This window comes from Bombus huntii, chromosome 9 (genome assembly GCF_024542735.1).
Source record: "Bombus huntii isolate Logan2020A chromosome 9, iyBomHunt1.1, whole genome shotgun sequence".
In the NCBI taxonomy this organism is placed as follows: Eukaryota; Metazoa; Arthropoda; class Insecta; order Hymenoptera; family Apidae; genus Bombus; species Bombus huntii.
The window spans coordinates 14,258,107-14,272,900 of record NC_066246.1 but is presented as its reverse complement, the minus strand read 5'-3'; the positions used below and the strand labels follow the sequence as shown (position 1 = coordinate 14,272,900).

The 14,794-nt window shown below is 36.0% G+C and overlaps 1 protein-coding gene and 1 long non-coding RNA gene across 2 annotated transcripts in view; one reads left to right on the top strand and one right to left on the bottom strand.

The window, feature by feature from the left end:
* LOC126869798 (uncharacterized) overlaps nucleotides 1-8,059 on the bottom strand; it is a 113,771-nt gene extending 105,712 nt beyond the window's left edge. The window contains exon 1 of the mRNA XM_050626799.1: nucleotides 7,975-8,059. Within this exon, the coding sequence (XP_050482756.1) occupies nucleotides 7,975-8,059 (85 nt within the window). The remainder of the gene's footprint in view (nucleotides 1-7,974) is intronic.
* The window catches only part of LOC126869833 (uncharacterized), a 363,746-nt gene that overhangs the window by 8,967 nt on the left and 339,985 nt on the right, over nucleotides 1-14,794 (top strand). The gene's annotated exons all lie outside the window — the stretch shown is intronic.

Below are 14,794 nucleotides of genomic sequence, written 5' to 3'. Positions count from 1 at the left end.
AGGGATAAAAACAAAAGAACATCTTAAACCTATCGATTGTATCTAGAACTATCTTCTAGTTACTATTTATTGTAACTAGCGCATTTGCATATGGATGGCGAGCGCGAACTCACGTTGTCATTTTCAACAAATTATCTATTAAGTCATCCCATAAGTTCGTGCCGTTTTTCGAGCGGTTATATATGTTATTTTTTTTAAACACCTACGAATCGTTGTCTTAGGTGTTTTCAGGACATTTGACATCTCTTGAACTGTCAAACTTTGTGATTTTTCAACAAGATCCCGAATTTTATCTTCGTCTGTCTGAGAAGGACGCCCGGAGCGTTCCTCGTCTTCTAAACAGAAATTCCCAGCTCTAAAACGTTGGAACCACTTTCTACAGGTGCCAGATGAAAGCGCATTTTCTCCGTAAACAGCACATGTTTTTCGTGGCAATTGTTACAGAACTTCCTTTCCGAAATTCATATAACATGAGATGTCGAAAATGGATACGCATTTCACTCGTGATTTTTTACTGTTAGAAGTCACTGTGTTCACTATATTACGATCTTATACTCACGAAAATCTGCTTTAGCCTGTTCTCGATCAGCTAAGCTCAAGTGCATTGGTCCCTTATCGCCGTATGTTTATAAATCGACACATGAAATGTATACACAAAAGTCGGCACGAACTTATGGGATGCCCTAATAATTTTGATAACTAATTTAGGTTCTTAGAAAAATTATCAAAAGCTTTAAGTTTTTAGGTATGCGTTTATGATTATCCATTATTTTCGGCCCACAACCAACTATGTTGAAGAAAGGTAGGAGAAGGAAGAAATATCTTAAATCTTATTGTTAGGTCAGATGGTTGCATATTAATTTGCAAGATATTTTGAAGTGTATGCTTACATAAGAAAATAATACTTGTTCGTGTCTTAAAATTTATCTGTAAAAGGATTTAGTTCCAATATTTTTCGAATATGTCTGAAAGTAGTAGAAATTCAAAGACAGTGAAAGAAGAAAAAGAAACTTGGATACCATTGTGTAAAATCATACAAAGTAGTATCATGGAGATTTTTGTTACTATTGCAAGGGAGAGAATAAAGATTGGAGGAATGTTGGCACGATTTTTAAAGAAACGAGGACATTTACGACGCTACACTCTCTTTTCGGCGATGTTTCATGGAAGATCAAAGAGAGTACCAGCTTTTTGTTTTTCAGAGTTACTGTCTAAACTGGATCTTCATCTGATAGGTCGATGTGTGCTGTTTCCAACTAATCACAATTGTAATACCAAATTTCATAATACAACGTCCAACAAACTAATGGTTAGATACTGTGAAAAATCGTATTTTTATGAATATAACTAGAGAAATGGAATTAAATAAAGATTTACTTCATCTAGTAAATATTATCACCGGTACTATACTTCGAATATTTTTTCTATTTTTACAAATCATATGCCCTGTCTGGACCTACGGAATCCAACTATGGGGAACAGCAAGTAACTCCAATATTGAAATACTTCAACGCTTCCAATCGAAAACGCTAAGATCCTTAATAGACGCACCTTGGTATGTTACCAACGAAACAATACATCGCGACCTCAAGATACCCACAGTCAAAGAGGAAATAGCAAAATATAGCGACAGATACAGCAAAAGAGTCAACAAACACCGAAACCCCCTAATCACTGGACTACTTGATACGACGGACCAGATTCGCAGGCTGAAGAGGCACTACCCGTTAGACCTAAACGCTAGATTCAATTAGTTATCTAAATTAAGTAATATTCACTTATTTATAATACTTACTTATAAATTATACTTATCTATAATAAGTATTAACTTATTATAAATAATCAGCCATGTCACTGCGCCACGCCAGAAAAATTACTGCAAATTCTCAACGCGAGAATTGATTGTAATTTTAACAAATAAATAAAAAAAAACATATCATATGTATTGTTTCACTTATAAATTTTCCATAAATGTATTATAATCTGTAGTCTATTAATAAATAAATACTGTTTGTAAGGTAACTTGAAATTTTTGTCATCATTAGACTGAGGATGTTGATGCATTTACTTGGAAATTTAAATATGCAAATACACCAAGAATAAATATATGTTGGATTAAGGTTGGAATTTTGGGGGCGTTCGATGAACCTTTACTCAATTTACCATCGCGGATGTAGCTAATGTTTATTGGTACAAATGTGGACACTACAAGAGGCCATGAGTAATAGCGGTGATAGGATGGTCGAGATGATGGTGACAACGAATTCAGGTTCGATAACGAATCCACGGTCCACGGGATGATGAGTGCCAACGTAATACACGATTCGGATAACTCTCTCGATAACTCAATCAGCAATTCGCCCAACGACTAACTAACTAACTAACTAACCCGTAATCCAAATGAAACTGCCCTTATATATTTCTGTCACCATCTCTCGGGTCAATCTTTGTTTTTAAGGAGAGCCATATAATCATTCCATACCTCTGTCAGGTACACGTCTCTCCCGTGATCGTGACTACGTCCAGTGACCCGCTACGTCACTTCGAGCCCGAACCCATCGTCATAAAGTCAGATTGGAACATTAAAACTATTTCTTATTTTTATTACTTAAGTGTAGCTATAGTAAAAGTCTGGACTAGAGTATTGGGTTTTTTCCCAACATTCCAGACGGGAAATCCCGATGTTCTTTCATCTCCGACATATAATATACAAAATTGCACAAAATATCCAAAGTAAAGTGGTCGCTATAATATTTGGAGTGTAAAACAAATATTTATTTAGGTTCCATTTCTTTAGCTGTCTTTATTCGCAGTCTAGTCGTAGCTAGAGCACATCATTTCGAGCATGTCTCTATCGAAGAACCAATTGTAAAAATCATTTAGACCGCGTGCTAGGGTTATAATTCCTATACAAAATGGCATGTTATGGAGTGGAAAAAAAGACGGATGAAAGAAGCGAAGGACGTGCGAAAAAGTTGTACTAATTTGCCGTAATTGCTGGCCGAAGAAAGGGCGATCAGTCACGTAACTTCGCTTAATTGCGGAACAGTGCACATCGATCATAATTTTTCGCGATTTGCAGCTCGTGCTCGCCGGCGAAATTCGCGGATTATTTTTGCCACTCTCGTTTGTTCGCAACCAAAATTTTTTCCCTCGTTATCAGACCGATTCCTCTTCTTTCTTTTCGCGCAAGCCTCTTTCATTACACTGCGGATATTGCGGATATTGAAGGAAAATGTTTACCGCGACGTTATGGATCCGCAAGGCGAGCTTAGCTCCCGCGAGAAGCAGAGACAGCGCGATTACACATCAGGCTAATCGGAAGTTGCGGAGAGGAAATCGTTGAAGAGCGATCGTAGCTACGGAAATGAGCGGAGAACATTTTGCAGAATCGTAGACTCGTTCAAGTACTGAGAAGTTAGCTCCCTAAGAGTCGAAAAACACTAGCGTATTGAGAAGTGTTTTTCCGAATTGAAGTTGGGAGTAAAGTTGGAAGTAAGATGAAAGGACTCAGGAAACTTTTCATCAAAGAGAAGTCCAAAAATTAGCTATAGGGTGGTGGACAGAAAATGTTCGAAGCTGATACTGTTATTGATAAATATAATTTTAGTAACTTTAGATCTAGATATTTTGTACTATTTAGTGATATCTGGACTGTATATTGTATCTGTTCATTGTTCTTGCAGAATATTTTTGTTCTGTAAAATTATCGTGTTCTTCGCTTAAATTTACCATTTACATTGTCTTTTGTTCCCTACTGTATATTAAGTATACAAGGTGGCATTGTTAAATTAATTAGCTAAGGTTACATAGAATGTCCAACACTGTGAAAAATTCATTGAATTCTTTCATTTCATTTATTCTTGCTTTTATCTACGGATGAAAACACCGATTATCCGCCGTATTTCTCCAAAGCGTCCAAAGTGAAATGGTATTTCACTTCACGATAACTAGTATTTCCAATTTGTACTTGTCCCTGTTTTATACATCTTTAAAGAATGGTTTAATTAATAGAATCATAAATTTAATATATTCTATTGTAGTATCGTGGAAATTAGGATATAAATTTTTTCCCGATTACTTACAATTTATTAATAATGAATTAAATATACAAATATAAATTGGACAGAAAACGATGTTTGTTTAACTGAAACTAAATGCGATACCCGTATCTATATCAAATAAATTTACAGTTATTTGGCAACTCTCGTCACAACGAATCTAACACTCTCTCTCTCTCTCTCTTTCTATCTCTATCTATCTATCTCTATCTCTCTCTCTCTCTCTCTCTCTCTAGCAACTCTAACAACTGACAACTCGATCGATTCTCCCAACTCTACTCTTCGATGTCTCGATCAACTCTGACTCTCGCAACACAATCTCTTTTCGACTCGCATAATGTGACCTCTCGGTCGTCCCTCCTTGAAACACGAAACCGTCCTTCTGCTCTAACGTTGTTTGTTGTTTTTCTCATATCTCTGTAAGAACTAGGTGATTTTAATCACATAGGCGCTCTTAAATGTAAACGAATCACAGAAGGACGACGTACAGGGTTTTTTTCTAATTTCAACCGACCCTAATTTAAATTACTTTACGATATTACACTATTTTGAATGTACTATATCTAACTTAAATTGAATATAATTTCAAACATTTTTGGTAGATAATTGATATAATAATAATAATATCAGAATCTTCTTATTTAGAAATAAGACGATTGCTATTTAATGCTAAGGGGTAACAGGAACTTAATTGCTTTTCGACATAAATCACAAGACTAATATTTGTAACTCGGTCACAAAATACCGGTACGATGTTTTATCTTCGATGATGGACGTGATTAATCCTTGGTAGGTCAGTTGTTTGCGCGTAAACGAATTTCACAGATTATTTCCGGCCGACGCGGTGGGCAGTGTCATAAAAAGCGACGAACTGTGATCTCTTCTAGTGTTATGTGTTTTTTTCACTCGATCGATGGAGCACGGTGAACGGTCAAAGCATTTATCGGCCGGCCGAACAGAATCGCTTACGCAGCGATACATGTGACCGGAGTAAATAATCGCGTTCGTCGCGAAAATTCGTCGGACTTTGCGCGTCACCGACAAAAACCGATAGAAGAGTCTATTCAGTGATACGATGGTAAAATTACACTATCACGTCAATTCCATTCTGTTGAAAGATGCAAATGAATCGAGTACCTATTGTTGTACTTATTGTACTTAGTGTTGTTATACAGGGTGGTTGGTAACTGGTGGTACAAGCGTTAAGGGAGTGATTCTACGCGAAAAAAGAAGTCGAAAATATACAATAAAAATATTTTCTTTTTAATTTTTCCATAGAGACAACGATCTACAGTGAGATCCGTTATAACGAGACGTGATAAAGTGCACGCGTACCGAGCGAAAATTCAAAGTCGATTTTCTCGAAAACAATGCCTCAGACGAAAAATTTGTATTCTATATTTTCGACTTCTTTTTTCGCGTAGAATCACCCCCTTTCCGCTTGCACCACCAGTTACCAACCACCCTGTATATGTATATTGATGGAATATTTAAGAAAAATTATAGATTATAGGACGATATTCTGTTTGTAAAATAATAATTGGGGTGTCAAAGGAAGGCACCGACTCTTTAAAACTATTAATATTTGAAGCAAAAGTATTGTTAGCGATCATCGCTACTACGGTTTATATCACGGCTGTGGTATTTCGTTTAGAGTACCTGGGCGATTGCATGAAGGGGACACTTCACGCCTAGATGCACTGGCTAACTAGTCGAAACTCTAAACTCAGCATAGAAAATAAACTAAAAATCCACAAAACGATAATAAAACCAATTTGGACATACGGAATACAGTGGTATTCCTATAGTGATGGGAGACAGCAGCAATGAGCCAGAGAATAAACTAGAGTAGCTACAATCGAAGATATTGAGAACAATAGTCAACGTCCCATGGTGTTGGAAACAAGAATATACGCAAAGACTTAAAAATACCAACGATCAAAAAAGAAATCGGCAGGTACGCAGAAAAATAGAAGGAAAGAGCGGCAAACATCCAAACCAGCTGACTGCTGAAGCGAGCAAAACTGTCATAGAAAGAAGACTAAAAAGAAAACACCCCGCTGACCTCACTAAAGAAATAAAATAGTCAAATTCGAAGATGGTATCCCGCTAGGGGTAGCCATCCACATGTTATTCGGCAATTAACACTTTGCTAACCGCTAGCGGTTTAACAGCTTAGTAACTCGGGTGTCACGTTGATTCGGGGTAATTTCACGTTCCGCACGTAAGGTGAGATATTCGCACTTCAATTATGATCGTTATTACAAATTTTATTAGAAACTGACAGAGTAACGATACAGAATGTTTTAACAGAACAGAATAGAATGTCGAGTACTGACTTGGGAGGTATTTTTATATCAAGGGTTTGGTTCCTGTGGAGGGGTTATCGCTGGATACCGGGCACATAGGGATTCCGTTACTGCTTAGTTACTGTTTTGATGGCTAAGGTATGTGAGATATAATTATCCTTTCGCTGCATTCCCACGGTCACCGTGACACGGGCGCAGATTCTCCCTGGCACCGGCTCTGTTTCGATTTAGACTCTCCAATACCATCCTTTTCGTTCATCGCGAACGGTAAGTTTTTCAAATTGGTATAAAGCTGTGAGAGCTTACAAAGCAACGCAACTGAGCAAGGTACCTTAGTACTAAATAACAAATTACTGCTCAAATAATGAGAAAGATTGTCGGCGACAAAAAGCCGATTAATAAGCTATTGATCGGTAAAATGTTAAGCTAGAAAAGTTTACGAAATGTCCAGCTGGACAAATTGTAAAGTGCAAATTAAATAATAAAAAAAAACTCCACGCCTAGAAGATCATTTGAATTCCTACTACATACACAACCGTGTCATAAATTAAGGATTCCAAACGGTCATTTCTCACTATTTTTCTTTTTGTCTACTTTTGACATAGTCATCTATCTAAGAAGCCACCTTTCATGATTCCTGCGGATGGGAAAGGATCACGAAGTTTCACGGAGATGCTAATTAGTCTTTGTTTTGTGGCGGATCGGTATCAACAGGACGCTGACAGGTCGAGGCATCAATGCGGCGCAACACCTCCCGGGCGATCCGCTGGTACCAACCGCCAACACTAGAGGGCTACGACGACGAGTCTGTCTGTCTAACTCGCTAGCGGTCGAATATACGAGCGATTGATACAAATACCGCACCTAGCGAGACTCCCTCTACGTCTAAGGCAGGGACTACCGGGCATAGCCTTACTGACGAGTCCATCGGTAGTCCCGGGACGAAACGCTCTCCAACTCTCATTTCATCCGCCACAGTTTTTATGGAGGCACGCTAAACAGCAATCTTGAAGACTCTCGATCAGGAGGATGACTCTTGGAAGAGGTAAACCAGGAAGAAAATTGTAGTTCAGAATCGATGTCAAAAGCTGAGAAGGTACTACCAAGCTCACGTAGTTCAGAAAATTCATTAGTCAGTAAAGTTCACCAAATAGCTGAGTTTCATTATGCTCCAATTCAGTCCATCTCATTCAAGGAACACACTTAGAATCGCGTCTCTGAATAGGCCGAAATTAGGTGCTAAACGGTATATATTGTGCAATAAGCAGGGTCAGGAGATATTGCTTAAATTATCGCACGGAGCAAACTTCTAACTCTAACAAGTATTTCGATTCATCAGTGTGATATTAAAAATATAAAGGAAACACGTTGCAGAATCCTTGTTTCTAATGTGGTGTTAAACTACAAACGTTTGGAAATCTACTGACTCCTAGTTCTAAATTGATAGTCACCGAATTGAAACAATTATTTAGAGGAATAGAAAAGATTCAATAAATCTATATGTAATATATATAATAAAGATTTCACATATTCCAAGAAAAAATATCTACATCTTTTGTTGTGTATAAATAAAACGATATTATAAAACACAGTAGAATGTTTACCAGACGGCATGGCAGTGATCATGATGGAGACAATGGCGACGACGCCGAGCGCCGATGCGGTCGGCCGCATTCTCCAGCCGGTCATATCGAGGATCCGCTCGCTCTCAGCCTTCAGGGATCTGCTCCATTTCGTTCATCTTCGTTCTGCGTAAAAATAAATTTTTATAGATTACAATTATTTGACGTTAAAATATTAAAGAATATTACTAGGTCGTCCGAAAAGATTTTTACGTTTTATAAGGAAATAATGGATGCACAACATTTCCCGTTTTATAATATTTTATCGAATTATATTATTCTATCAAAATAAAGATCACAACGTTCGACAGATTAGGTTTCATGTTTGTATAAAGATGCATCGTTGTAAAAGACGCGTCTGTAAAAGAAAGACACTTTTCGGACAACCTAATATTATTATTGTGACGGATTCATATCATTAGTTAATAAATTATTGTAAAGAACGCCCAGAGGTTCGACCAGTAAATTCATCGATTATTCATTAAATTTCATAAAAAATATGCTTTGAAAATATAAAGTGCTCTCTATTGATATTTTTATTCCTCGTTTGAAATCGTACCCTCATCTTAATTACGAAGAGTTAGTCTCTCCTTACACGGACCAGAATGTTAATAAAATTCCGCTGTCAAGGCGCGTCTCAGCCAACGTTTAATTAAGAGAAACTTTCTCAAATGGAGATTTTTAAACTTTCTATCGAATGGGAACCGAGCCAATATAGTGTATTTTCAAACAATTGACATTTGTTGTTGAATTCCGATCCTTCATAGTACTCAGAAAGTGCTTCTAAAATGTTAACTAGATTTATTATACGTTAAAATAAATTTCATAATGTATGGATAATAAATTAAACGATTTTTAATATTTTATCGTACTGTATAATTCTTATCATTTTTTAGGATTTTGTGATATATCATGAAACTTTTTTTTTATTCTGCATCAAGTTATATGTTCAACCAAGATATACACATATATAAATTAAAAATGGTTTTTGAAACGTAGATTGTTATATTATTGTTACATTCAATGCTCTGAAACATTTACTTTATTCTGTTCTACATCAAATTTCATTTTCAGCTATAATGTGCATCATATTTAAAACGAATGAATTTGAAACTACAATAATACGAATTACTATTAAAATTCCGCTACACTTTGCGTATTACGAAATTCTGTATGTACCATGAAACTCATTTTATATATCTATATCAAATTAAATCAAACTTTACATAAAATTATAATATTCATACATTAGTATTCATTGCAAATGACCCAGGTATCACATTGATAGTAATAATTCTTATTATTTCACAAAATTTCCTGATGTATATATTACGAAACATTTACTCTATTTGAGATGAACGTCCATCGTAAAAGCCACGATTATAACCCATCACGTCACTTCAACATGCACTAACAGAACCGAACATTCAAAAACCACTCGATATCTCCCATATCACACTAATATCTCAACGATTAAATCCAGCTACTCTACAAATTCGGATGAGTAGTGGTACATGTCCTAGCCAGATAAATTTCACCTATCATTTTCATCGATGTATCAAAATTACGGTCTACCATTCGGTGTCGACTTGTTAGCGAATTTGAACACGTATGTTTCGATGGAAAATTTGCGGGCGGACGCGATAGTTGCGACCAGAATAGGTGACATTGACAAGAAAATCGTATATATCTCGAAAATTTCAACTGTACGAGATCCCACGGGATTTTATGAACGATGCTATCTACGCAATAATGTTTGAACCGCCAGCTAATACGCTGTGCGTACACTTGTAACGTTATTAACATGATGAGTGTGCCACATAAATTCTAAATACACGGGAAAGATCTTCGTACAGTACTTTTCGAAAATATTTAGCCCATTCACTACCAACCACGAGATATCTCGTAGTAAGCATATATATTTGTCGGGTTAACATTAGAATTTAAGGCGCGTAACGATTCTTTGTTTGAATTAGCCATCGTTTTACGAAACAGAGATTATATTTACGCGAATATACAAGATTTTACAAAATATTATGAATATTGAGTTTAATGAATGATAAGATTAACAAACGATAAGTTTAACTAATGATTAGATTAAAGAATAATAAGTTTAACAAATAATAAGAGTAACGAATAATATGTTTTACGAATAATAAATTTAACGAATAATGAGATTAACGATTAATAGGTTTTACGAATAATGAATTTAATTAACGCTATTAACAATGTTCTTGGGTTCAAACGAATCCACGGTCAACGGGATAACTCTTTACTATGCGTAGAATAATTTTAAATACAATAAAATACGATTGCTGAGACACTCGGTAAATTGCTCGATGTATCACTTTCCAAGGCGATCACACGAATGAATATCTGATGAAAATCTTTTTCGCTATAAGACTGCATTTGTTTGTTATATGCTCGCTGGAGGCATCGAGAAGGTTCGAATCGCCGTTGCTAGGCAGTTTCTGCCAAGAGTTTGTTGTATACTCTTTGGAAGCATCGAGAAAGATCCAAACGCCGTTGCTAGGCAGTTTCTGTCTGGAGTTTGATTCCTAATACAACGTGTGTCCCATTATATCGACATCTCCAAAGTACAATTCTATGCGATTTCTAGGGAGAACAATACAACCGATCCACACCTTCGTCAGGCAAAACGTTTATCCCGTGACCGTGGCTACATTCGGCGACCGGTTGTCACCTCGAACCCACTTTCGCTATCACAAATATCGAACAATTACAAATGACAACAATTGCTTAATTACAGCTATGATAAAATCTAGGCTAAAGCACTAGAAGACTTTCCCAAAATTGCAAAGGGAAGGCTCCGGTTTTCCTTTCATCTCCGACATATTGATATACGACGAGACTTCAGATTATGACATATCTCGTATTTTGCGCTGCAAGTTTAGAGCACTCAACGATGGTATTCCATTGGGGATAACCATTCATATGTTATTTAGCAATTAAGTAAGAAAAATTTACCAAATGTCCAGATGGACAAATTGTAAAGTACAAATTAAATAATAAAACAAAAAGGAAAAGAACAAGTTTAGATCGATCGCAATTGGTCACGGAATAAGTCTTAGTTAGAAATTATTAGAAAGGATGAACGGAAATTTTATATAATAATATTTTATGTATAATAATATTTTTATAATAATGTATAGATTGTGTGAAATTCTATGTTTTCTTTAAAATAAAATCTTGGCGCCCAGGGCAAGACGCTCTAGATTTGCCTGGCAATGAATGGAAAATTGTATGTGTGACACGAAAACTTTCGAAATTCCATTAGCACTTCAATGAGACATGATTGTAATGATTATATTGATAAAGTTCAAAATCGAAGAATGTAATATTCAGAGATTCACGAAAGCACTTGAATACTTGTAAAACTTGTTATGAACATATTACGTACGTTATACAAGATATAATGAAACTTCATTAGCGCTGTAGTGAGACACGACTATTATGATTTTTTGCATATTGATCGCATTTGAAACCATTTTGAAAACGTATATAGTTCAAAGATATTTATCGAAAGTATGAAAAGAAACCTAAAATATTTAAATAGTCAACTATTTGTATAGTACATTCCTCAAATATTTAATATTTTCCGCAATAAAATAATAAATAATTTCGTGAAAGACTAACGACTAATAAAAACGCTGTTCAGAAACATTGAATTCGTAAGAGTTTATGATACTGTCGATCGGGCCCGAAAAGGTGTCTAGACCCGAAAAACCTTGAAGCGCAGACGGTGTTATAAACCACTCTGTAAAAGAAGCAAATTTTTACCCTTCACCCCTATTTTGAGCAGTCAATAGCGAGGCAAAGGAGAGACTACGGGTCTTTTTGGGGACTTTGGCGCGGTCTACGATCAGATACGAAAAATCAGTCGTCTGTCAGTTTACGAAAACCGAAGGTCGTAGTCTGACCACCGGACACGACATAGCAGTTGATATTTTGGATTATATCCAGAAGGGGCAGTCTCTTAACACTTTGTCTGCCACGCCAAAATCACATGTTTCGCTCAGAACGCCACGGGAGTATTTTTATTATTCAAAGCATACAATGACAAAATAATAATAAATTGATGATGTAAGACAACATTCTTCCCCAATGGACCGTTTATCTTATTGGTGGTCACGGGTGATCACCGTGGCGCCTTGGTAACAATTGATAGCGACATATTATAACAAGGTTTCGTTTATTTCAACAAACCATTCGCATTCGTTGTTTCGTCGTAAGCAAAACGTTCACAATATATTGTTGAAACGTGTACAAGATACTAGTAAACAGTATTTGCTCATTCTATATATAATAGTAAGGTATGTTCACACTTCTAACTTCAATTATATGATTATAAAACAGCATTTACGATTATTTTCTAAGGTGTGTTTATAATAATATTCGTAGATTACCTCTCAAAGATATGGATGCAAACACAGTGCACCGTTAGATGCAAGATTTGTTCTCGTTTTTCTTTTTATTGATGTTCTAGTAAAAATGTTTAATTGTTCAATGGGACACTTCTTATTTCAAAGTATTTTCTATTTATCGGTTATATCCAAAATGTCCTAACTGTCAATTTTCATTCAATTTTTACAATTGTATGAAGTTCAAGCACTTCGGACACCAATGACCACTTTGGCGTCAAAGTGTTAATAGTCACGCATCCAAAAAACCAATACAGTTCACATTGTGATAACTTTTCTGGGTTATACCTCCTTTCCTCCTTCAACCCTTTTACGAACCTGCGGCTGTTCGGGCGCGTACAAACGCGTTAGAAAGCCATAGAAAATATCTTGAATAGCATTAAACAGTCGTTAAAGAAACTTTAAAACTTTACAGAGAAACCTAAAAAAATTCTTCAAAACACTTCTCAGGAAGGAAAATATCAAAGTTCAACAACCACATGCACTTACCAATTAAATTCTTAAACAACTGTCTCGTTCAAAAGCATTTCGGGGATGAGTTGGCGAACGTTCGTTACTCGAAGAGAGGGCGTAGGGGAAAAGGCAGGACCGGAAGTGAGGGGCCGCGCGAAAGAGCCGGAAACAGCGTGTGCGGACCGTAGTAAATCGCGTAATCACGTACTCGCGAATATTCGACTTGGCTGAATGCGAGGGAAATTTCATTCGTCTCTGGTCTGGAGAGTGGTTGGCAACATCGACCGTAGACATAATTACACGTCTGATTAAACATTACAATTGCAAGTCAGCCATGAGATTTGTCACGAGCGTCTGTGGCATTGCGGTGTCCCTCGCAGACGTGTCTGTCCCACTCTCTGACTGCTTTCCAAATCGCGTTGCAATTTGAAGAGAAGGTGATCAAACGTGTTGTGGACACGTCCCGCGACATGTACAAATTGATTTACTTAATTTGACCGATCGAGGCAATCAGGCTGAAAGAATCCAGTTAGTTTTCGGAGCTTCGTGTCTTGATTCTAAGAACGTTGATGGAGAATTAATCGGTGTGTTTCGCCAGGATATTTCGTGGACTTTGTATAAGAGGTTGCCGAAAGTTTAGGCTAACTTCATAACTAAGCTTGGTCGAATACTGGGATGGTTAAGTTTGATGTCTGGAAGGAAGCGTGCATTAATCCATTAAGGGCTAATGTTGCGTTCATGCAACGCTTTGTTCCAACTTTCTTTTCAAACAATTTACATTGTTCAATTCTGTTGATAGATACTAAACAATAAGTATGAGTACTTTAGAAGTCATGTTGACCAGCTCTGTAACTTGAATTGCAGATTAAAATGCCAAGTACAAGAACTATTTCTTTATTTACATTTACATTTGTGTTTACAAAGGAATCAAACTGTCTTCCTATAATAAATAAATCTATGAAAATAGTTCTTTGTTTTTTAAGATGTCCAATGTTAATTATATAGCTGAATAATAAAATTGAAGACTTGATAGAAAAAAGTGGAGTTGACAAGTTTGATCTTTGAAAGGCTCATACATCACAGAATTTTATTGAAGTCTATCGATAAATTCGTTAATATTGTTATTATGTTGTTAAAATCGCTTGCCCATCTTGATCACCAGGTCCAGTTCGGTCGTCAAAAATATTGCTTTTGTTACGTGACTTATTAATCATCAAAGCGTGATGAGTATTCCGACTCTGATGTTATTAGAAAAGTTGAACAAAAGTTTCGCAAGTTTATACGTTTTTTCTCGACGAAAATCCGCTCGAGATTTCGAATTGTTTTAACAAGTTTGAGGATGAACACTGAAGATAGGAGTGGTCGGTTTGTTTTCTCAGCTGCGTCAAAACGGAGGCTGCTTTCTAATTTAAATCGTGAACAGTCCCTGAAAGGCATTCTCTTAAAGTTGTTTGATCTGCTACTCTTTCAATGGGGACCAAGTTATTTTTCTGCTCTGCGGTCTGGAATACAAGTACTCGAATTTTGATCTCGATTGTATACTTAATCCTAAGCGAAAGAAAACAATCTAGATTACTTGTAAAACCATTTCGTCCTTCTCAACACCAAAGTTTTTATGTACAGTTTACAATTTTTTACTTTATTAATTAATATCTATTTAGTTTCTAAGTTTAACATTATACTAATATATGTGAGAAAACTTAGATATTTTATATTTAATGTCTCTTTATAATTGTAGATTCTAACGTCGTACAATAATATTAATAAGTTAAAATACAAGCACAAATTAAACTTAAATTCGAGTACTTTCTTTAGTGGTACGAATGTAAAGTTGTAAAGTTGTAAATGTGCTGTATTATGCATATACATATATATATATACAATATATACATACAACATATACAACG